The sequence below is a fragment of the Maniola hyperantus genome, chromosome 9 (assembly GCF_902806685.2).
Source record: "Maniola hyperantus chromosome 9, iAphHyp1.2, whole genome shotgun sequence".
Taxonomy (NCBI): domain Eukaryota; kingdom Metazoa; phylum Arthropoda; class Insecta; order Lepidoptera; family Nymphalidae; genus Maniola; species Maniola hyperantus.
In genome coordinates, this window is record NC_048544.1 from 5887190 (window position 1) to 5913440 (window position 26251).

Consider the following 26251-nt stretch of genomic DNA (forward strand, 5'->3'; position numbering starts at 1 on the left):
TTTATTTATTTTTATGTATCATAGTTTTTGAATTATCCTGCAAAATGTCGAAAAAATACGACTGTAGTACGGAGCCCTCATTGCGCGAGCCTGACTCGCACTTGGCCGGTTTTTATTATTTAAATCAAAATGATAAATTGACATGTTTTAAAATTAAAACACAAGACATTCAAACCAGACAATTCGTGACCAAAGACCAAAAATAGCCCAATAGAGCAGATGCGCCGTGTAACTGTCAGTGGGTTTGATTCCCGGCACCTGTTGTTTTGGAACGCTTCGATTACCGCCATTAGCGTCGAACCGATATTTAATACTATTGAACACAAAATATTTATTTTTATTAATACTTACTTTATCTTCATTTAATTTTTTATACGCACACTTAGAAAGTTAATCTTTAAAATTATATCTAATTACACTTTTACTTTTAATTTAATTTATGTAATTTATGTCTACTTATAGGTAGCTTTCAATTCAGATAGATAAGACATCTTTATTTAAATGCCTAAGTGTGTGTATCTATCTACTACCACTTCACGGCCTATCCGTTTAACCGATGTTGACAAAGGGTAGACTATTAGCTTACATCGCGGTGAAGGACATAGGCTACTTTTTGTTCCGAAAAATCGAAGAGTTCCCATGGGATTTTTAAAACCTAAACCCTCACGCACGAACTCGCGGGCATTATCTAGAATTCTAGATAATAATGTTATATTGCCTTCCTAGTATCATAATGTATTAAGTAGTATCATCCGACATTTTACTATTGCTATAGAAAATGCTATAGATAAAAGCTGTGATAGCCTAGTGGTTAGGACGTTCGCCTTCTAATCGGAGGTCGGGGGTTCGATCCCGGGCACGCACCTCTAACTTTTCGGAGTTATGTGCGTTTTAAGTAATTAAATGTCACTTGCTTAAACGGTGAAGGAACACATCGTGAAGAAACCTGCATACCTGAGAGTTCTCCATAATATTCTCAAAGGTGTGTGAAGTCTACCAATCCGCACATGGCCAGCGTGGTAGACTATGACCAAAACCCTTCTCACTCTGAGAGGAGACCCGTGCTCTGTAGTAAGCCGGCAATGGGTTGATCATGATGATAGATAATATTAGTATTTAATAGATCTAGCACATCTGTTACGAAGAGATATGTAGGTAGTTATTGTAATTTGTAGGTAGTTCAAGTCTCATAGAAGGCTTCAGTCGTGGCTAGTTGGAATGTGGATCAATTCCAACTATTATAATTATTCTTATTGTAACCATTAATTCTATATGAAATTCATACATTCGAAATTCGAATCTCATGTAACCCTAGTCCCTACCTTGTAGGGGGCGCCCCAGAGGGCGAAAGATCGAAGGCCGGACGTCCGGGCAGGCACCCTCAAACCGATACTATGAAGTATTTATTGAGTTGTGGCTAACCGAAAGTATTTTATTGTTGAGTTAGACCCTTTCTGCATTTGGTCCTTCAAACTCGCTGAAGGAAATTAAACTTTGTGACTGGGTTTTAAGACAGAGTTTTGAGTGACAACTAAAGGTGTCTACACTTATTAATTGGTGTTGTTTTCGTTAGTAAGTAAGTGAAATGCGATAATTTGAGTCTGTTTGTGTTGGACGGTAGGACGGTTTGTTTTGCAATTCGAAAGCTTTTTTAAAGCTTAAAAATTGAATGCAATGAGTTGTAAGTCATTGTTGATGTTGATAAACTGAACACTGACGGACACCGAAGAAGCGTTCTAAAATAATTTTCTTTTTTTAATTTTTTATTAAAAAGTAGCTGATGCCCGCGACTTCGTTCGCGTGGAATTAGGTTTTTTAAAAATCCCGTGGGAACTCTTTGATTTTCCGTCGCTTTGGTTTTTTCCAAAAAATCCAGGTCTTCATCTATACCCATGCAAAATAACCACGTGAATCCGATGCGCACCGTTGTGACGTGATTGAAAGACAAACCAACAAACAAACGATTTATAATAACCTAGGCACCTTACCTAGGTACCTTGTGATTTGTGATTTGTGTGGGGCCAGCGGGGTTAACTATGGCCAAAACTCTTCTCATTCTGAGAAGAGACCCGTGCTCTGTAGTAAGCCGGCGATGGGTTGATCATGATGAACCAAGTTAAGTGACGATATGTTAATGCTAAGTAAACCTAAGCAATAATAAATGAACAAAAGGCGTCAGTAAGCCCTCTGGCGATTTTGATAAAGTTTAACTAACGGCGGTTTGACCGGGAACTATTGACCCCAATTAAGGCGATGGCCCGTGACAGGATACACGAGTAATCCGGGATCATTCCGATAAAACACCTCTTAGCCGGACATCTTTTACCCTTACACTGTTTTCATAATGACCCTGCTCCTTCATGAATTAGATAGGTTATAAGTAGAGTAGCTTAGGTACCTATAGTAAACTGTGATAGGTTGAGATGGCAATCAGGGTGCGAGGCGTTCTTTCCTCGATTGCCATTTCGACCTGTCGCGTACTAAAGGTATGAACATACCTTAGCCGTAGCCGAAGAAGTAGGTAGGTAGGTAGGTTTAGTACCTACGCTTAGTATAAGATTTTATGTCTCACCAACGTTGCTAGAATTCGAGATTCGAAACACGATAACGGCAATGTAAAATGAACCTAAAGAACTTTGAATTAAAGTAAAAAATTCAATGCCACTGATTTTAATTTCGCAACGTTTCCGCTTGGAGCGCTGGCTGTTGATGTGTATACAAACTTGAGCTTTAAAACAAGGCAGTTAAGGTCCAGTTTACTATAACGCAGAAGTGTTTCGACACTCGAATACTATCAACTCGTACTAAGCGTACAGATAGTTAAATATACCGATACGTCGGAACTCACTAGCTATACGTAGCTAGTGAGTTATATTATATGAAACATAATATGAATTTAATAATCATGTTCGGTCCAATTTTCTCCGAGGCTAATAAAATGTGTTATACTAATTGAGTCTTTGTTCTTCCGCGCGTGTTGTTCCGTCCTCAACATTATATTTCACCCTTCGCGACTGCTTCAGACTTCCACGACCACAGAATTCAGAAATGGTTGTATAGAAGTGTTAAAGGAGTGTAAAGTAAAGATGGGCGTTATTGGCTATTTATGTCAACGGTTAATCAACAGTTATTTAGTTTCTATACCGATATTGATAACCGTTGCCGAATATCGGTATCAAAGTTGTGTTTCAAGTAATTTAATATGCGCAACGCGCAGCGGTTTCCGTAGTAGTAACTAAGCTAGCTGCCGTATCAATACCGTCTGTATAGCTAGCGCGCGCATATTCACTAAAATAAAACCAGTTTGACTTTCATGAATATCGTGAAGTAATCACAACCTTAAGTTCATAGCAGCAAAGTTTAATTTGATCATTGACATAGGTCAAACTATAGTGGACGCCTGCACGAATAGTTTGCCACAGTCCAGTTAACCAAAAACATTTCACGAAGATTGATAAACCAAAGAGGACCTTATCTCTATTACTCTAAGGCTAACTGTATTAAGATTGATAGATCAAAGTGTAATGGACAAGTACTTGTGCAGTTAAGCCTTAGCGTAATAGAGATAAGGTCGGCTTTGGTTTACCAAGTTCTTAGTTACTAAGCCGGTAGCCAATAACCGCTCCTTCTCAGCTTTCAGTGAAATAAAGAAAGAGAAGGCATAATTATTGCGTTTCTAGTAACCAAAAACCAAACAATGCATTGTCAGTTGCCAGTTGGCAGCGTTGCGTTGTCAGGTGGTTCGTCATAGATGTTAGCTGAAAACCGTTGCTAGCTACGACAATAACGCTATGGTACGCTATAGGCACGGCAGCGGTTTTCAGTTAAGTTAAGCTATAGCGGACACATGTCTAGTGTAAAGTAGTTGCCACGTTGCCTGTTTGCGTCCACATACCTTCATAGCACATAGGCCTTCCCAAGAGCGCGCCACCACACCAAATATCATTGCGTTTTATTGCAAAAACAGAAGTATTTTAAGGGGGCCTACCACCGTTGTTTGACAGCTATAAAATGACTTCTGATTAACCGATACCCACTTATCATTGGCTGAAATGCATTGTTGCAGAAAACATATCCTAAATTCAGCCATTCACAGCAATTATATTTATAGTAATGATTGATGCACGTTTTTTGCAATCGATGATTTGGAATTAGGACCCTAGACAATATTATGTTAATAGGTTGTTCTTTGGAGTATTTTTTGAGTGAGTTTCTGAAAATTGACTAACGTGTAGTCGACAACTGTGTATTACACACAGGAGATGCCATTTCTATTAGCTCAAATTAAATTCTGTGGTTACTTCATAAATCATAACGTATCACATCAGCTCATAAAAAAGTGTGAATTACTTATTTATTACTAGCAATAATAAAAGAGATTATGCATGCAACCTAATAATTATTTAAGTATAGAGTTACCTACCCTGTAGATATAGTTTCATGAAAACGATCTTAAGCTTTAAAGGGAAAATTTATTTAAAGTAAATAAACGCTTTTTTTTAAAACTACTGTTTGTTAAAACTTTTAAAATTAATTTAAAAATAATTGATAGTAGATAATGTATAGTAGATAATAATAGGTAGATTAAGTAATTTCAACCTGACAAAAAAATACCATAAGTAGGTATGCTTTCTGTAAATTGGGTAGGGCATTCTGCCCTAGCTAAACGAGGCAGCCTTTTTTTGAAAAATTTACGAAGCTTGCTCATCGAGCATGTATTGTGTAATAGAATAGAATTAATAGGTATACTATAATAAACTAAATAAACCTATAATATAATACAAAACATTCCCATTAGCATTTCATAGACAATCCATAAGACGGATTCAATTACTATTGAGTATTGATACCCATTCATCGATCAAAGGGGGACAACTGAAAATCATAAAAAATCTAGCACTTGTTAATCGAATAAAGACTTTAAAGTATTAGTATTAGAGTACATTTACGTCTAAACAAACGACGACACGTGCAATTTGTATGAAAGGTTAGCGGATATTGCTTATTAATGTAACGAGTGAATCGGACTATTGGCAGTAGAGATGATTGAGCTTGCTTCGATATGACTGTGTTAGAATTGTCAATCGATGTTTTCTAGATCACGACGTAACAAAATACCTAATATGTGTATAACATTCTCCATAGGTGGTGATAACTTAATGGTTAACTCGTCTGCCGCCTATTCGGGGTGTCGAAAATTCAATCCTAAGCATGCATCTTTGACATCTATTAAAAGTATGCTCCTGAAAAAAGCATAGGTACTTATTACACAATTGAAGATAAAACCTAAATGATAAAAGAGCGTGGTTTTGACCTGCAGCTCGTTCCAGCAACGCGCAGGACTGCCAATAGGTACTTTTCTTATACATGGCATAATATTGTATATCAAATTTTTGAAAAGAGCAACCGCCGAGTTTCCTGCTGGTTCATCTCTGCCTGATGATGAGATGTCAGAGAAGCCTCTGACGATTCAAAAATACTTGTAAAAGTTTAATTGAATAAAAAAATGATTTTTTTTCGAACGATATGTGTGTTTTAATGATGAAATGAAGGCCGATGAATTCTGAAACGAATAAACGGCGTATGGAAATCCCTACAAGATACTTACGTCCAACAGTGGACGTCTACCGGTTGAGCGAGACGACAAAGTTATCCATGAAGCACATAATATACAGTACGATAACTATACCATTATAGCCATTGCAAACTATGTGTATATAGTTGATATAAAGTAATTTTATTCGTCGCGTGTAATGGATTTCCGCAAAGTGGCGTCTATTTCTATCAATTCAAATTTTTCTTGTGTTCTATTTTAAGCATCCATAAATCCATTAACTCCACAATAATATAATATTTGATTTGACGCATGAATAAAACGGACGTCATTATGTAGTCAATAATTTATATTATAAGCTAAAGTAGCATTTATTATTTAATTTAATGATTTGGTATACGGCGCGCATTCAAAATGGTATTTAATGGAAATTAGTTACTCGAAGTCTGAGTGTATTTCTATTGGGATTGTAAAATATACTTACGTTTAGTGTAATAGTGTCATTAAGAATCATCGTCTTGGCAGGCTCGTGTTTTAGTACATCTTCATCGATCTAATTACCAACGCGTGCTACATATCGAAAACCGGCCAAGTGAGAGTCAGGCTCGCTCACCGAGGGTTCCGTACTACAGTCGTATTTTTTCGACATTTTGCACGATAATTCAAAAACTATGATGCATAGAAATAAATAAAAATCTATTTTAAAATGCACAGGTGAAGCCCTTTCATATTATGATACACCACTTAATATACCTACTTAGTTATCTTACTTCGAAAGTTGATAATACTAATTTTTTAGTTAATGACCACAATTTAATTTTTTTTGTGTGATGTAATCACAAATTTACGGTTTTCAGATTTTTCCCCGAATGTCTGCTATATGACCTACCTACCTGCCAAATTTCATGATTCTAGGTCAACGGGAAGTACCCTGTAGGTTTCTTGACAGACAGACAGACAACAAAGTGATCCGGAAAAAACGAAACCCTTATAGAGTTCCGTTTTTCGTTTTGAGGTACTGAACCCTAAATATAGCGTCTCTATTGCTAGTTTTTGTTTTATACGTCTATAAATAATTTATTGTCACGCTAATTTTGTACTGGGCAGCAGGTGGCAGGTGTCTGTCTGTAGTTTGCAGATTGTGACGAGCTGATTGCGTGATTATTGTGAACACGTTATTATATTTGCCGCTGTCGTCGTCGACCGATAGACGCCCAGTGCCCACGGCTGGACATAAGTCTCTTGTACAGTCATCATGATCAACCCATCGCCGGCACGGGTCTCCTCTCAGCGTGACAAGGGTTTTGGCCATAGTCTACCACGCTGGCCATGTGCGGTTTGGTAGACTTCACACACCTTTGAAAACATTATGGCGAACTCTCAGGCATGCAGGTTTCCTCACGATGTTTTGCTTCACCGTTAAAGCAAGTGATATTAGGTACACAAATACCTATGTATATACAGTATTTCTTGCCGGCTAGGACAACCTTACCTACCGACCTACCAAGTACCAATGCTTCGCTTTCTGGTTACCCCTGGACTCTGGTGCCCCAGCGACTATCAGTTCTTTAAACTGCCATTGCAGTTTTACACCCTGTTGGGCTATATCAGATGTTATTACAATATTAGGATTTAATTGTCCCTGCAGAAAATGATGTTTTATCCTGCAGTGTACCTACGCCATTGGTCGATGACGATGACAAACATTCTGATTCAGACCTTTCTGTAATTCAATCAAGTCTAGCTAAGCACTTTCTTTTTCCACTGGCATTGCTTTGTCTTCAATTTAGTCCATCATGATCGTCTGAAAGAAACAGTAGCGATAATGTTTGATAATCTTGCCCAAAAAACTGATCTAGTAATGCTCAATTTACTTTATACCTTCAAATAATATACTTAGAGCTTCGCCTGAGTAGGAACAGACAGGACAAAACGTCTGCACGACGCATCACTATCGGAAGGAAGAGAAGGAAGAGATTGGTCATATCGCGCTAGTGGCTAGTGTGTTCGACACCATAATCCATATAAAAGTTAGTTTAGAACTTTTGTCCACCAGAAAAATTTAACAGTAAAGCTTGATCTAGGAACAGGCTCCCTCGAATTTCAGTCCACTCCTTAATCGTTGCACTATTGAGGCTTCAAAGTTAGATCTCTAGTTTGATTTCTCTTACTTTCTATAAATCTATAAACGTCACGATCGGCCATTACAGAAGACTTGTGAGTCCGTCGATATAATTAGACCCCACATTTACTTGGGGATTTATTTTACGATTGCCATAAAATACAGAAACTGTAACGCCGATCTCGTATAAATGCGTGTCCAGAATCAAAAGGAAATGCTTTTTTATGTTAATACTTTGATACTAATGACATAGATACGTTCCCGACGACATATTAAAGGGAATTTCTGTAATAACTTTTCTTATGGTATGATATACGAGGATGGTGGTACTACTGTGTGAAAAAGCTGAGCTTCTATATTATTGCCTATATTGAAATGTCTACTTATATTTATAAGGTTATTTTTCTCATCAGTAGACGTAAGTTCCTATTCCTATATGAAATCACGATTAGTTTTGGTCAGGTCAATTTTGGGCTTCATAGTTCTAAATTTTCTCAGGTCTAGTGGGAGGTTATGGCAGTGCCTAGTTAGGTACATACCGGCTTAGTCATACCATCAAGTAATTAATTATACTGCGTAGATAAGTAAGTGTATATAAGTCCCGCAAATTGCTAATGCGCGTGGTCGCCATTTTAGTGACGTTACCACTGCTGATGGTATATTTTTATTTCGGCTGACGTCAAAATGACGTCATTTCGATGTTAATGAGACATAGTTCCAGCGCAATAGCAATTTGCGGGACTTACCTAGGTAGGTATATCTACCTACAACCGATGTGTGTACCTACAATAAAAGTGCCATACCTCTCAGTTTAGCGTTTTCATGCTCTAAACTGCAACATCAATTATTGCTATCAGCAGAAATCGCAATCAAGCACTAACCTGTCATAGAATTTAAAAAAATCAGTAATAAATCAGGACAAATCTAAGTTAAACGCTCTTAGGCCCAAATCCGCTGTTGACAAAAAGATATATATATATATATATATATATATCTTATATATATATATAAATATATATATATATATATATATATAATTATTGTATAATATCCATATCATTTTATTTATAACCAATAAGCAATAAACAAAGTACCAACTGAGCCAACTAATTAAAATAAAAACCAGATTTTAGTCATTATAAAACATCAAGTAACTCGTTTTCGAGAAGACATCTCGCTGCTGGCTGAAATCTATATGATTAGTATAGAGCTTACTTTGACTTTGATGTATGACCAAAGTCAAAGTATGGTTTATAGAGCTCTCACTCAGAATTTGAATTTTGGGCAGTTTATAAGTAGGTATAAGGTATATTGCGTATCAAAACTTTCTAAGAACTTCTACAACATCAACAAGCGTCCTTGTTCAGATATTTTTACTAACTATAAGTATACCTATAGGCTTGCGATTGACTGTAGATGTAGATGATAGTAGATGATCCATCCTAAGGTGGAGCGCGCCTGCCAAGAATGTGTCTATTCACTCTTCTTTTGAAGGTACCAATATTAGGTACTAAGTAGAGCCTCAATAGCTCAACGGTTAAGGAGCGGACTGAATTCCGAAAGATCGCCGGTTCAAACCTCACCCGTTGCACTATTGTCGTAACTCGTACCCACTCCTAGCACAAGCTTTTCGCTTGATTGGAGGGGAAAGGGGAATATTAGTCATAATAACAAGGCTAATATTATTTAAAAAAATGGTAATTTTTTTTAAACTTAGCTAGCGGGAAAAACGGAAGCTGGAAGGGCATTGCCGACCATATTATAGCAGTGCGTTGTGCGTATTAGAAACAAGGAAGCAAATCGCTTCGTACAAGTCCGTGGGGTGCCTTCTACGGCTAATGTGGTCCAGTACCTTGGCAGAACTTGGTTCCCGAATATCTTCTCATATTCAAGAGCAGCGTCCGCGTAGCTTTTTGTAAATAAATCATAACATAAATAAATTCAGTAGATACAAAAAATCAAACAAGAGCAAGGATTGAGTTGCCACATGTATCATATTTGTGTTTTGGGAAGATATTTCTAGTCATACACAAATAACACATCGGTTTTAAAACAACATTCGGAATAAGATAACATAATAAAATGCATCGGGACGGGCGACGCTCAGAAAATTGATGATTTATTTGTTTTTATTATTTTCTTGAGTTACTACGCTTCCTCGTTAGGGATTAGGCGGTGTTAAACGACTAAATTATGGTGCTTTTACTTATTTATTAGGTTGACGACAGATTTTAAATATTTTTTACTTATGTCACTTTCCTTTTGAGAGGAGACCCGTTATCTGTAGTAAACTGGCGAGGGGTTGATAAAGATTATGATGATGTCACTTTCGCAATTAAAGAAAAGAAGAAAAAGCGATGTAACCTCACCTATCTACTTACTTATGCAAAGTTAGTTGTGCCAGAGAAGTATATAGGTGGGTAGGTAACCCATTCCATTGATTTAAGAAACATCTGGTCTTATTCAAATCTATTGAAAAATTAGCTTTAAAACGCGAGCCAATTTGTCTAGATCTGTGCTATTCTAAGATGATTGTAGGCGTTTGATCATGTAAATGTATAGTAGGTGTACCTATGGGTAATACTTATCTACCTTTTACATAGTGGGTACCTTTATAAATGTAGATATGTAGGTAGGTATGGTATAGGCTAGGTAGGTACCTAATATTAATCTCTAATTTTTTCTTAACTTTTAAAGACAAGAAAAATTTGCTGTTCTGTAAATATAAATACAAACCTAATAACAATAACTCAAGGCTTTACATCCTAGACGCATAAAGAACCTTAAAGCTGTATGCAATTCAATTTCTTAGACGATACGACACAATAAGAACCTACTCGAAGCCTTCGAAAAATACCGTCTTGTCTATAGATCCATATTTCCCCGAACAAAACGACCTCTACCGAGAGCGACGGGAATAATATTGCTTACTTTTAAGAAAAGAATGCGCAGACATTACAAAGAAAATCTTGTCTTCATCTCGCGACGACAGGGACGCATACATATTGCCAACATACGAGTGAAAAGGACAACGGTATCCCCGATAACACGTCAATACATTCCTTTTTATTCGCTTAAGGAAAAATCCACCTTATATTTGGATTGATAGAGTTTCTTTTCGCTTGAAAGGGTTAATGGAAAACCGATACCGCATCAATATATTTTACTGCGCTCCACAGCGTGCAATATACGACCTTACACCGATGATTTAAGATTGGAAATGACGTTATTGGATGTTTTTAAGAAGGCGTTCTCTCGATATCTTGTAAGATAGTGAGGGCGTTCGGAACCGATCGAAGGCCCGATACATGAAAATGAACTTTATTTTATGTGTGAAAGAGATTTTCACTAGGCGTGCCTGGAAGGGACACGCCCAGGTTCTACAATTCTTATAATATTATCTGAAGATTTTTTCAACAATAAACCCCTTATTGGCTCATTTTTATTGGAACAGTGAGAAGTCTAATAGTGTTCTTTGTTTTCTCAGGTACGTTCGCAAACCGAAGATGCTGTGTCTTTATAAGGTAATTTGAATATTAAATGGTTTGTCTTATTGTTTGACGTTTTAAGACTAAATAACCTTCAAGTTCTACCGAATACCTACCTAAATACAAGTAGGTAGGTACCTACCTACCTACCTCGTAGGTACCTATCTACCAACGAGCTGGGATTGATTCCTAAGATAGACAATTTAAGTTAACAACCTCATTTCTAAATTTGATTCTGGCTTTGATCATATTATAGGTAACTAGATAGGAAGGTACTTTCTTAGTCCTACCTAAGTATAATGCTTATATTTTAAGTTCTCATGCGCCATTTTTACTTTTTGTGTCAATTGTCATGTCAAAAGTACGATTTTAGTCCGTTTTCCCCCTCTTCTTCTGGCTTTACACAGATTAGCCACTGTCAGGTTATTTTAGTCCTTATTATACCTAAAGGTGGATCGTATTTTTGACATGACAGTTGATAAGTAGGTAGGTATGATTCCTATAGTTCCATGTATAATAGTACTCAGTCTTTGTACCAACATTCTAAAATCAAAGGAATCAAACTAAAAACTACGATTATAAACTTGACGTTCCATTATATTTCAAATCGCTCTCCGTTAATTCGTATTGAGTTTCACCACAAACAATCCCCCTTAAAACAATAAAACATAAATAGGTATAAAATGAATAATCAAATAAAAACAATAAGCGATACCGAAATACTTAATCGAATTCGCTTGTGCCGTTCGTTCTAGTTGGAGAGGTTCCTATTCCAATTTTAAATTTTAATAATCCGGTCAAGTAAGAATCTGTTTATTGGGCATGGGCTCTATTTTAATTTTTAACAGACTTCAAAAAAAGGAGGAGGTTCTCAATTCGTCGGAATCTTTTTTTTAGTATAGGTACCTACCTAAGTTATTTTGTCTGATAAGAATTTTTTGCGAAATAGATTTTCAATAGGTAAGTATAGTTGAGAAGACGGAAGAACGATCAAAACCTGACTTGAGATATTTTTATTATTTAGGAATTGTTTTTTACAGGTACCTAGATAACTTATGGTTTCACCTACGTACCTACCTAGGTAACTTAATATTTATTTTATTTTCCTAATTTACTATTTAAAATAATTTATTAGGAAGTAGGTACCTACTAAGTAGTTAGTAATTACATTCTAACTTTTTATATTTAAAACACCTATGGATCTCTAAACCTGGAAAACTAAAATCAAATGAAATGAAAAGACCGATTAACGATTTAAAAAAAGAACTACTAAGTACGTTCATTATGAGTTCGAATTTTAAAACAATAGCCTACAGCCATTCATTGGTTCGTTTGAATATGGAACGTGACGGACAGTTTTGGGCAGGCTTTTAACAGTTCATTTTTGACAGTACATTTTTGTTTATTTGCGGGCTATGGTAGGTACACAATTTGTAATCTGGATTGGGATTTCGCCAACTTAATAATTTAAAAGGGTGTCCATATCCAACGGCCAACCATTTTAAAAATAAATTATGCTCAAACCGATTTTGACTTGGCATACTTATGATAAAATCGCGTCGATCGATTCTTCATTGTTTAAGTGGAAAGGGTATTGCAGTTTTTAATAAACCCATGCCCCTTTGGTTTCTACACGGTATAGTACCGGAACCCTAAATCACTTGGCGGCACGGCTTTGCCGGTAGGGTGGTAACTAGCCACGGCCGAAGCCTCCCACCAGACCAGAAATTTAGAAATTATAAATTTCCAAATCCCTGCCAGGAATCGAACCCGAGACCTCCCCCTAAAAAACAAAATAATTTATGCAGATCAAATAAAATAATATCACAAGGATTAAAGATACTTCGGGTAGATACAAAAAAAGGCAATCAGAGTTCGATCAAGGAACAAATTAGACGGATGGCGGTCGCCTTTGTCTTGGCCTAATGAGTTTTTAAGTCGATTATGGCAATTTTTCATAGAAAACCGCTCGTAGTGATGTATCGGTGGGATCAATCACTGTTGCCCCACAGATTGTTCGGCCGCATGTTCGATTCGAATAAATGACTCTTTTTTCAATGACGCCTTGAGGTATTGTTTTTTGGGTATCGTTTTGATTACGGTTGGCTAATCTGTGTTTGGCGTGATCTAAGTATACTTAGATTCAAAGTTCTGTAAGCTCTGTTACGAAGTGATTGCATATATTGCATTGGTACCTAAATAAATCAGCTATGTATGACAGACTGGACTACACATATTTCAAACCCCTATTTCACACCATTAGGGGTTGAATTTTAAAAAATCCTTTCTTACCGGATGCCTTCGTCATAATAGCTATCTGCATGCCAAATTTCAGCCCGATCCGTCCAGTAGTTTGAGCTGTGCGTTGATAGATCAGTCTGTCAGTCAGTCACCCTGTTCCTTTTATATATGTAGATGACTGTTACAATAAACAACCTAATGGATAGGCATAGCCTAGGATAGAACTGGATGGGGTTCAACTTTCAGTCTCCTTCAGTAGGTACCTATAGTACGCAACAGGTCGAGATGGCAATCGGGGTATGAGGCGGGCAGACTTGCGCACCGAGGGTTCCGTATTACAAATTACAATCGTATTTTATCGACATTTTACACGATAAATCAATAACTATTGTGTCTTAAATAAATGAAAATCTGTTTTAGAGTGTACAAAAATTGTAAATCCCTTTCATATGATACCCCAAATTGGTATAGTAATCTTGGTTTGAAAGTTGAAAATAGCAATATTTGTTCATTAATACATTTTAATTTTTTTCTTGTGATGTAACCAAAAATTTACGGTTTCCAGATTTTTCCCCTCATGTCTGCTATAAGACCTACCTTTCTGCCAAATTTCATGATTTTAGGTCAAAGGGAAGTAGGTACCCTATAGGTTTCTTGACAGACAGGCGGACAACAAAGTGATCCTATAAGGGTCCCTTTTTTCCTTTTGAGGTGCGGAACCCTAAACACAATAATATCATCAATTACATCACTAGCAACAATAACTGGCAGATTGCGCTGTAGACTTTGACAGCTCATGCGCTGTTAAAAAAAAAACAAAACTACGCATTGTAAAGACTCGCGCGCATTATTGTCCTACATTATCGGCACCACATTCACAATCGTTGACAGCAGGAAACGGCAAAAACACGGGGAACACGAATCATAAACAATATTTATAATTCTTAAAAAAACGCGTTCCAAATTTGAATACGACGCGATTAAAGGTGTGCTCTGGCATAAAGGGAAAAAAACCGAATCCGTCACAATGCCTTCGATAATTCAAATTGGTATAAAAAAAGTTTGTCGCCGCCACCATTCAAATTAGATGACGAGATAATTAGGGTTCTGCAATGCAAGGGTTCAATTTGTGAACGAATGGTTTGAAACTTTGAAAGTATGTAACTTTATTTGGTCAACTACCTACTTGTACCTATTTTATTGACATTAAAGTTAACCTCATTAAAAAAACTGGCAGTCAGTGGGGATTGACGACAGAAATAAAACCTTAACTGAAATATTTAGGTTAGGTTAGTTATACGCATAAAAATAATATATACATATTGGAGGGTCGATATTGAAAGAGTTCTTACTGTCTGTAGACTCCGTGAAAAGAAACGTATGAGCTTTACTCTACGGAAGGTAGCCATCTTTATTTTAGTTGTCAGAGTTGGATTTTGACACGCACGCATTTTGTTGTTGTTCACAATTTTCTCTCGCATTAAATTAATTAAGTATCAGATTATAGCTTAGCTAATTATTATTCTTTGAGATAGGTAGGGGGAGGGGGGGCACTTTGATACACAAAAATTAAATCTCTTTTCTGAGGACCATAAAGCATTATATTTAAATATTTGTTTTGATGTGTGCATTGGCTGATATGTCAGCTTACATTTTGGCTACGCAAAAACCGCAAAAATTGGCGACGTATAGAGATAATGTGATTTTAAGAAAATAAAATGTTTGTATCATTCTGCCCCACCAGTGGGGCACTTTGATACATGGGGTGGGGCAGTTTGATACGTATTTTAGATCCATATGAAATGCAAATTTAAACTGACTAAAAACCCAATATAAACTGTATTATTACTTAAAATTAAGAAATAAAACAATTTTATTGATTGAGATCGCAAAACACTTTTTATTAAGAGTGCACATTAGCCATAATCAGTCTCTTAAGTTACTTAAGAAATATAATCACAAAAAAAAAACAATATTGTCATCATAGAACAAGACTAATTCTCTGTTATTTTCTTAATTATATAATCAGTTATATACTTACTAAGTAATCAGACTTTAACATTGAATATTGTTAATGAAAATATAATATTAGAACCTCCTATCAAAATGAACAATAGTTTTCTTAAAAAATTAAACAAACATCAAAAATTTAACAAAAATAATCATAAAAACTCTCATATAAATTACAAAACAATCTACTGGATATTATATCGAGTTAAACCTACCGAAAATGAATAAAGCGACGATGTTCGAGATGTGCCTTTGGAGAAAGTTGGTTTTGGTAATTGCAAAACTACATCTCTAACATCCACACTTGCTTTGTCTTCCACAATTGGAAATATGAACTTATAAGACCCTGTTTTTTTTCTGAGATATGATACTTCATATTCTGTCACATTATACTTAAATACGACTTTGGCAACGTAGTGAATCACAGTTTTCTTCTTCTCAAACTTAATTAGTAGGAAATCTCCAATATTTATGTGTTCAGGATTAACTGGTTCTTCATTAATTACCTCTTCTTCTGATTCCGATGGCATTTCAATGTCTTCACTATCACTCGTCATCACGACTTCATCTAGACTAGAATCGGAATCTATTTCTGCAGGCAAAGAAGTTACTCTCTTTTTCTTTTTTGGCTCAGTTAACCCCAACAGATTTTTCGCTGTTTTCAATTCTTTTGCATGCTGTTTTGCTTTTTGTAATTCTCTTTTCCTGTCCTTTTCATTACGTAAGCTTTCTAATCTATTTTTTTCTGGTGTGTCAGTGTATATTCTTGATCGTCCCTTTTCTCTTCCTTTTCTTTTTAAGACACTGTCAGTAATCGCCTTTTTTGGATAAGGTCTAACTACGTCAGGAGTAAGCATAGCCTGTGATGAAGAAACATGTAGAGAATCGTCAGCATCAGACACTGAAATTGGGTCGGTATCCAAAGTAGGAGTTTTATTTTGTTCTCTATCAACAACTTCATTATTTTGAGTTGTTTCCGAGTCTACAAAATGTAAATCTTGTGTTTTGTGAGTGTTCTCATCTGTCAAATCGTGATAACCTGTGCTGAAAATGTCTATCGGTGCAAAGTCGTCGTCCCCAAATACCAGTTTATTAATTGGCCAAATTCCAGGTTTGGAAAAACCACCTATGATATTCTTTGGTGTAAATGATTCCAAATATGCTAATTTTGACAGTTCAGCAATGTTGTATATGGTCAAAGTCTTTCCAACATTTTGAATGTGCCAGTCGTTGAAAGCTATCTTCAATTTGCCTTTGAAGGGTCCGAACACACTGACATCAAGCGGTTGCAATTTGTGTGACGTGTGTGGGGGCAGACTCAAATAAACAATACCGTTGTCACGACAGTAGTTAACAGCTTCTATTGAAATGTGCGATTCGTGGTTGTCACAAATGATTAGAATTGGGTTATCTTTATTGCTCGAAGTAAGGCGTTGAATGTGTTTCAAAACTCTTATAAACAATTCTGATGTCATCCAGCCGCTTCTGTTTGCCAACCCTAGACTTCCATCAGGAGCTCCATTTAGGAAGTGATCTTTGTAGTGAACTCTTGGAAAGACATAAACTGGAGGAAGAGAAGAACCAGTAGCAGTAATAATACCACAGAAAGTAACTAACTCTCCGCGTTCTGCAGAAACTATTTGTCCCACCTGTCTTTGTTTTCTTCCAGCAATAACTTTAGGAGTAGAAAGAACTGTGCTTATGCCTGTTTCATCTAAGTTTATTATTCGATCGGGTGTAAAATTGTACTGTCTCATTATGCGTTCGTAATTATCATGAAATTGAGCTACAGCAGCTTTATTAAAAGCAAAGCTTCTTGCTGCGCTTGTGTTTTCTGGTTTTCGTAGACTCAATTCTGGGTTTCTCTTCCTGAAGCCAGCTGCCCAATCTTTTCCAGCGCATTTGTTTTTTTTCCAGGATTTTGGATAATTACACCCTGAGGATTCTGCGAACTCGTATGCCAAAGTCAAAAGCTGTCTCAATGTAAGGCCGTAGTGCATTTTACTACAATTCAATAAATATTGAGTCAATGCCTTTTCTTGTTCGATTGAAAAAAACTTGTGCAACGGTATACTTGGAACCATAGATGTTTGATGAAGTAGCTGTAGCAGTGTGTGATGATAAAGCTGCAGTAGTAGTGTGTGCTGAAGATGACGCTATTTGTGCCATCTCCATAGATGGTGCTATTTGTGGTGAAGATGGACCTGCTTGTGATAAAGAAGATTCTGCTTGTAATGAAGAGGATGCTTCATTTGTAGATAATATTCTGGTAGCTTCAAATGATTTTCTGGCTTTTTCTATGCGATGTTGTAGGGTCGCAGTTTTGATGCTATATTTGTCGGCTGCTTTGCGTATAGATAAAGTCTTTGACAATACTTCACGTATTGCGTCTTCAATGTTTTCTTCATTGATATTTTTTCTATCAGTTTTGGGTTTGTACGTGCGCACCATTTTCTGAAAAAAAGAAAATAAACAATAAAATAAACTATTATTTTTGACGGGGCACTTTAATACACTAGAGGGCAGATTGATACGTATCATTGTACCCCGCACATTACCGTATCAAAGTGCCCCAACGGACTTTTTCCACAAACAATTAATTTTATCTAATATATAATAATAATGCAATCAAAAACATTTTAAAATACAATAATAACTATATTTACTTACCTGTAGTAACAAATAATAACAAAAACAACTAAAAGAATCCTCCTGAGACACAATTACATTTCACGTTTTTTTTTTTGTAGGCAGCGGCGCACGCCACTTTCAACACGTTAGTGACCGTTGAGGTCCAACGGCAAACTGGCGGCGAACGGTGTCACAACTGTCATTCTTGTGAATGCCCTTGAGCATTCTAGTGATGTGCCGGACTGTGTAGCGTTTATCGGTTTTGAGATATAGATACTGTACCAATGTGCCCCGTGAATCAATGTGCCCCCCCTCCCCCTAGGTAGTTTCTTAATCGTGATATTTAATTCGGTGATTGTGATATAGTTAGAACAGTAATTGTTCGATGCTAATGTGCATTGTGTTAAATCGTAACATCTAGTGCCATCCGGTGACTTTGTGTGCAAAGCACTATTAATAATGTTCGCGTAGTTGTTTGACGAATATGGAATACTAATTATTGGTGAATATTAGAGTAAGTCGTGAGTTAACGTTTGGCTCAGTGGATAGATTATTATAAGGACACTGGACATCCGTTAAGGTTATTTCTGCAGACGCTAGTGATTTAGAGTGTAATTGGAGATATACCGGCAGTTGAGATAATGATTAGTTTGAAGTGATAGTTTAGTGCGATAGTAACTTGAAGTTAACTTTGATAGTAGGTACCCGCTTTAGAATCGTATAACCCGGTTGGTAAAGAATCATTGATGACTCTCGTGTAATGTTGAAATGGATTAGACAATGAGTTGCCCATGAGATCGAATAGCTTACATTCTACCTGGTTTCTGTTGTGATCGCTTATTTGGGTGGATAGTAGTCGTGGCGCGTGTGGCGCACGATGCTATGGTGTTCTGTATGCAGATGTGCACAGAGTGGAGAAGGTAGAGCTATTGCGATATTCTGAATTAGTAATGAGAAGTCAATTATAAGATCTGGTTTAGATCGTAAGAGAGTCGATGCAATGATCCTTTTAAGAGCGTTCATGAAGTTGTGATTGATTACCTTGAGATGATTAGATAACGGAGTAGGTCGTGACTTGATTGAGAGGTTGCAATAGCAATTGCGCCCTAATCACACGATGTAGTGTTTAGCTTAGGTTAGCTAGTTTAGAGTGAGGTGAGGGGTCGCTGTGAGGGGTGGTTGGAGGCGACCATAGGTAGGGTTAGGTTAGGGTGATCTGGTTGTGTTACGTTGATGCTTTCCATGTGCGATACGTTACTGAGAACTATTTGTAAAGAACATGGATTAAAGTACCTACTTATTAATTACTACCTTCTGATGTCGGCTAAAGATGAATAATAATTATCAGCCATCCTCCTGTTCTCCGACATACATAAAAAATAATAATAAATAGATACTAACTTATATTAACAGTTACTCTTTTTTTGAAATTCGTAAATTTGTGGTTACGTCATAAATGTTGTGAACTAGTATTTTCAACGTTCAAAGTAAGACGGTTGTATTTCTTTTCTACTCAATTCTTCAAAGTAGGGAACCCTCGGTGCGTGATTCTGGCTCACACTTGTTCAGTTTGTTTTTACATCTATCGGCACTCCGAGCACCAATGTTGGTCGGTGAGACGACCCTTTACCCAGCCCCAAATCGCCCTACGCGCCTAAAGAAATTTTCAGTGCAAAAATAAGTTCCTATGATTTTATTTCAATTCAGAAAATGTATAACAACCCAGTACTTACTTAGAAATGTACCTACCTGTTATAGAAAGAACAATTAAAGGTTACTTTACGTGTAGGTAAAAAATGTAGACGTTACAAAACAAATAGATAAGTGTTGAGAAAGTTCCTTTATACTAATTGATTTTATCCTAAAGCGATTCACTCTTGTCACATTCAGAATACGCGTCGCGCTGTATTTGAATAAGTGTTACCTACATTAATATTCTTTTGTGATAATTTCGAATTCAGAACGCCCACGCCGCTATTGTCTCTACGAGTTATTGGCTCATTAGGACATGTAGTTCTGTCTCGATTTGAATTTTTGATTTTCGAATCGAACGCAATTGATTTCTTGCACAGCGAAAGATATGGAGTGACAAATCGTATGCATTAATTTATTAACACAAAAGCACTATGATTCAAATCCGCAACTACACATAGGTACTTGTTTCATGACAAAAATTAAATTGAAATTATTATCATTACGATTAGAATTAATTATTAATATAAATAGTAAAAAACTGAATTGGTTCATATTATAAGTAAGTTAGGTATATTAGAATTTTGATTTTCGAATTCGATTTGCTCTCTCGACTGGTAGAGTGAAAGAAATGAAGTGAAAATGATCTATATGCTTTGGGCCGATGCCAGATGTTCGTCCGCGGAGGTCACTCGGTCATTCAACGGAGTCCAATATACACGCATTGAGCTTGCATTATTATTAAGAAGATTATGAAATGTCTTTTGTTTTGTTTTCCTCTTTAGATTTCTAAGTGCTGCCGCACACTGAATCACCGTTTTATCATTTAAGTAGGTATAGAAGGTACGCGACAGGTCGAGATAGTAAGGTGTGGGCGAGCGCGTGTGACGTGCAGGTGTGCGGAGTGCCCCCCCCTTCCCGCCTCATACCCCGATTGCCATCGCGACTTGTCGCAGACCATAAGTATGTATTTGCTTAACAGAGACCTCTGACCTACCGAGTATGAAGTAAACGTCTTAACCACTAGGATATTGCGGCTTACTTTAAATAAAAGAATATAAATACTATAAGTCCCGCAAATTGCTAATGCGCGTGGCCGCAATGTCAGTGACGTCAGCACTAGACTGAAGATTGGAGCTGATGGTATATTTTTATTTCGGTTGACGTCAAAATGACGTCATTTCGATGTTAATGAGACATGGTTCCTGCGCAATAGCAATTTGCGGGACTTATACTAAAAAAAAAACAATCTTTAAAAATATTTTGTGCAACATGTCTCTATGATATTCAAAGATCATTATAATCGATCGAGCAAGGACCGGGGAGGTCTGACGGAAGGATCAGGCGCATTAGCATACGCGCATCTGCCCCACGTGGGCGAGATTGTTCAAATACATATTATATCAACTTCGTTTTGTACCTACCCTACCGGAGATACGAGATAGCGCGTAACGCGGAAGTAACCATTGATTTTGAGAAACTCTTATATGAAGAAGAAATAAAAAACTATCACTGATAATATCCTAAAATATTACTCTAGACACTTAGGATCTGTACCTATACAAAATCTTTTTCAACTTGAAAGCACCCCTTTCTTTCAACTTGAAAAAGAAGGCCGCCATTTTAGTGACGTCAGCACTAGACTGAAGTTTCGAGCTGATGGTATATTTTTATTTCGGCTGACGTCAAAATGACGTCATTTCGATGTTAATGAGACATGGTTCCAGCGCAATAGAAATTTGCGGGACTTATACAAGCTCATGCAGTGAAATTGGTCTGAATATGTGTGTGTCTGTGTGTCCGTGTGTGTGCGTGTGTGTAAGTGTGTGTCGAAATGTTTTATGTATTTGACTTAACCATAAGAACAAGACTTTATAAGTTGCTCTGATTCATCGTAAGAAAGAGTTAAAAGCCATTCAGTAGGTACATATCTTTTTAACTCTCCTCGCAGTCAATTAGTATTTTTTTAATACGTTGCCTTACGTTACGACACAGAGTAAAATACACTCATTACACTACAGACGTTGACATTTGCAAGAGTCTGGGTTCTTAACTGCTAAACAATGTCTTCTTACGTCATCGCGTATATAATATGTGTACGAAATTTTTTATCGGTTTCTATTTCGGCTCGACAGATTCCGCTATAAGAACCGCGTTAATTTCGCCCGTTAATTTATTTTTAAATCGTAAGTTATTTTGATGATTGAGATGAAACTATCACATGTCACATACATATCACACGTATTTGTTTTCTATGGCTAATTGTTATTTTCTTCTTAGTTTCTGTCCCCCTAACTTCATTAATCTATTATTTTTATAGGAGTTATCTGATCTATAGTAATTTATCTTCTTTCTATAAACTAGTATTTACCTAACTACCTAACTATCTACAATGTCGATACCGTTCATGATGTGTCTGTATGGTAACCGTAATAACATCAAACGACCTATTATTAGTCATTATCGTAAATTTCCGTTCAATATAATAGCGACATTGTAGCTCGTCACAAAATTTTATCAATAGCAACATTGCGATATTTCGTTCGAAATTAGAATCAGTACCGTATCCGCTTCCGTTCGATATTTGAACTGCGTGCCCGAATTAAGAACGCCCAACAAAATAGATAAGCGGGAATGAAATAATGAATTAAAACAATTCATTGGATTTCATAAATGCCTACGTTCCTTTGAATGAGAATTTCGAATTTGTAATCTAAACATGAGATTTGAAACGAGAATCTAAAAATAGAATTTATCGAAATATTGCTGAACACCTGAACCGTAGTGGTTTAAATTTTTTTCGTTCGGAAACGAGATAGCAAGGGAAGAGGCAATAACCATTAAAAGCTTGCGGAGGGCCGTTCAGAAAGTTTTCTTTTCAATAACGCGTCTAATATTCAAATTAGAGCTACTAAGGCGTGGAATTCGTGGCGATATATCATCGAGGCTAATCAGATTTTTCCTTGCACCGTACATTTTGAAAATTACGTAGAGATTAAATACGGTAAATATAATATAAGAAGAGAGAGAGGTTAGATTTAGGCAGGTGCGCAATATTCATTATTTATTCCTAACGAATATCTCTGATGTAAAATATGTACTTAGTGGACTATGAAATAGCGAAACCATGTTTCTGTTATTAATTACAATAAGCACAGAAATCTTTTACGTAAGTCCTACTTAATAAATTAAAATACAATCAAAAATCTTGCCTGTGATAAAATAAAACAATCGCCCATAAATCCTAGACTCACAACAAAAAAATAAAAATGTCAAATACAAATTCAGAATGATGCGTTTGAATTTAGAATCATCATCAATCGGCAATTTCAAAATTCACGAACACAATATCGCGAAGCAATTCCGCGGTGGGTAATCCCGCGTTACTTGGCAAACTCTCAATACTCCGGAGCGCCATAAAAAATAATTTAAATTGCTCTTACACTGTCGCTATCGCAAGAACATTTGCATACTAAAATAATGCAAAAATCTATGCGCGGAACGCACCCGCCCCGTTTCCTTTGTCACCCGACAAAATGCGTTCGTTTTTTAAACCCGCCTGGCTGCCAGCGCGGTGCGGAATAATCGTTTTGGTTAATAAAGTCGCTTCGTTATCGTTTGTAGTTTTTGTGTATCATTGTTTTTTCGTGATTTAGTTATAGCATTAAGCTTAAAATTTTACCTCTTTTACTGAAATTAAATTATTGTTATTGTTTTCTATTTGATTATCATCCTCATCTAGATTTATTTAGTTAAATACAAATTACGTATGCATAGTTTTGGTGATGCGAATGATAAAATACCAAAAATATCATATCTCTAGCAACGACTTCTATAGACTGATAATGGGGCTGATTCTCTTGTGCACAATCTCTAAACTTAACTAAATTGACACGTCTAAATCTATTGCTATCCCTTTCATAATGTTGCTTGCGGAAAAGGATTGCACTAGATTTAGACCCGTTAATTTAGTTTAGTTTAGAGATTGTGTACAAGAGAATCAGCCCCAATGTCGTTGATGTCGTTTTACCCAAAGATGCGTAAACCGCGCACGCCAGTGTCTATAAGTCTGTGCCACTACGAACGTGCGTGTGACACTCAAGCGTACGAATTTGTTTTCACTTTTTAAAATACGAATGTAGTTTTATAAGCTTTGCCTATCTGAATTTTTATAATAATATCTTTGATCTTTAGTAAGAAGTAATACCGCTGAAGAAAATTATGTACAATGCAGAAACGTTTTAATTTGGCCTCTTTCAAAGCCCAAATTTAGTAGGCACCTGAAAATGTAAAAAAATAATTGGAAAATAATATACAACAATAGTCAATATTTTTACGATTGAAACTATTTTATTGTAGCTGTCAGTCATACCGCAACAATGGAGCTACGCGCCAACATTAGACGCGTGGGGCAAAGAAATTTTATGTGTTATTTTTTTCTTGTTTTGAAATATGCGCGCCGTTAGGTTATTTATTGCCTCCATAGAGGTTATATTTCGGGAAGTAATGAGGTTTCGTTCGGAAAGGGCAATTTAAATGTGCGTAGATTGAGTCGTTAGGGCGCTCATCGGTTACACGGCACTTTAGGAGTTTTCCTCATTCCTGAACGTTTCGTCGATCATGCGATTTAAAATGTGGCAACGTTTAGCTTTCTGAACTTTTTCTTAAATTTTCTAAAAGGGCTTGAAGGATACTTTTGGTGTTTTTTTGCATTCATTATACCTACTGTCTAAAATAACATCATTATCATCATCATCACCCCATCACCGGCTCACTACTGAGCACGGGTCTTCTCTCAGGATGAGAAGGGTTTGATCATAATCCACCACGCTGACCAAGTTCGCAGACTCAAGCATGCAGACTTCCTCACCATGTTTTCCTTCAATGTTAGGCATAACAAGTGATATTTACTTAACTACTTAAAACGCACATTAGTCACTCCGAAAAGTCAGAAGTGCGTGCCCAGGATCGAACCTGTGTCCTCCCGAATAGGAGGCGGACGTCTTAATCGCGGCTAAAATTCATTGATATTATTATCTATGGGTTCAGGTTTATATCTGCCTTACCACAGTAACTAATACCTACTAACAAATTTCAAACCTCCATTTTACCCCCTAAGGGGTTGCATTTTGAAAAATCCTTTCTTAGCGGACGTCTACATCTTAATAGCTATCTGCATGTTAAATTTCAGACCGATCCGTCCAGTAGTTTTAGCTGTGTGTTGATAGATCAGTCAGTCAGTCAGGTAGTCAGCTTGTCCTGTTATACATATGTACATTTAGATAGCAGGTACTGACTACAGATAGGTACACTGTAATGTTTTCTCGGGTAATTACTTATTTCCAAACCCTAGTTTCTCGTATTTAAAACACCTGAATTCACCTAACGACATTACAAAGTAACATTCATGGACACGGTAGATAAAACATTGAATAAAAATCCACCAAACTCTACCACAGATCATAAGCCGATAACGAATAAATAACGTTGTAAAAAAATAACGTTAACCGTTATTTATTTTTATTAATTTAACAATTAAACGTTGCCAAGTGTACCGTGACCAGTTCAACGTACGCTTTCGATACCGCAGGGTCGAAATTTCAAATTTCGAATTCACGATGCCAAGATTGAATACAGTTAAATGTTTTAAGGGTTCTGCATTAATGAGACATTTTTAATTTACGTATTAACTTTTATCTCATGTGAACGGAAGATAAGATACACGTTAACTTATAAGTAAGTAGGTATATTAAACCAAATTAAGACGGACATAAAATTTATCATTAGATATCCACAGGTACCTACTAATATTATAAATGCGGAAGTGTGTCTGTCTGCCTGCTTGCTTTCCACGGCTCGAGAGATAGTTAGTAAACATCTCGAGGAAGGACATAGACTACTTTTAATCCCGAAAAGTCGAAGAGTTCCCACGGGATTTTTAGAAATATAAATTTAGGCGTACCAAATCGCGGGCATCGACTAGTTACCCTGTATTTGATATACCTACCTACAGGATGGTGCCAAGCGTCGAAGCGCCAATTTAGAAAAAATCATTTTCTAAATTGACTAGGTACTTAACCAGAATTCAAATCACGAGTCTCTTAATTTCATTGCAACTTAGTGCGAACGCAAAATTTAACCACAAAATATAGATATACGTATATATATGCAAATAGAAAGGACCTATCCTTTCTATTATGTATTGTAACAAGCGGGGTTTGATAAATCTACATGCGGTATCCTAATCATAATTTCGAACGCGTTAATTTGAATCTACATCGGTTCTAATTCCAAATTCAAAATTGTATTTAAAACGAACAATAACCGACGAGAGCATTGAATAGCTGAAACAATAATTTTTCTCATAAAAAGTACGGTCAGATAGACCAATCGATTTTGTATCTTATTGCAGATGAGGTAAATACGAAAATTCTACGTAACAAGTATCCGATTGCGATCATAATAAAGATTAATGATAATTAATTAAAAAAATATGTATTCACCAAAGCGGTT

The 26251-nt window shown here is 36.4% G+C and overlaps 2 protein-coding genes across 10 annotated transcripts in view; one reads left to right on the forward strand and one right to left on the reverse strand.

The window, feature by feature from the left end:
• LOC117984920 (homeobox protein cut-like) overlaps positions 1–26251 on the forward strand; it is a 226937-nt gene that overhangs the window by 65942 nt on the left and 134744 nt on the right. For 2 of the 9 annotated variants that reach the window (XM_069500696.1, XM_069500695.1), the window contains exon 2: positions 11164–11200. The exons of the other annotated variants lie outside the window; for them this stretch is intronic. In XM_069500696.1, coding sequence (XP_069356797.1) covers positions 11183–11200 — 18 coding nt within the window. In that variant the 5' untranslated portion in view covers positions 11164–11182. The remainder of the gene's footprint in view (positions 1–11163; positions 11201–26251) is intronic. 9 annotated transcript variants of the gene reach the window in all.
• LOC117984924 (uncharacterized) lies at positions 14943–18330 on the reverse strand. The gene is made up of 2 exons (XM_034971598.2): positions 18086–18330; positions 14943–17869 (listed from the first exon to the last, which is right to left on the reverse strand). The coding sequence occupies exon 2, from the start codon at positions 17497–17499 to the stop codon at positions 15601–15603; it is 1899 nt and encodes a 632-aa protein (XP_034827489.1). The 5' UTR covers positions 17500–17869; positions 18086–18330; the 3' UTR covers positions 14943–15600.

Excerpts from the sequence above, each read along its gene's own strand:
- LOC117984924 (XM_034971598.2), bottom strand. The coding sequence starts at position 17,499 with ATGGTTCCAAGTATACCGTTGCACAAGTTTTTTTCAATCGAACAAGAA.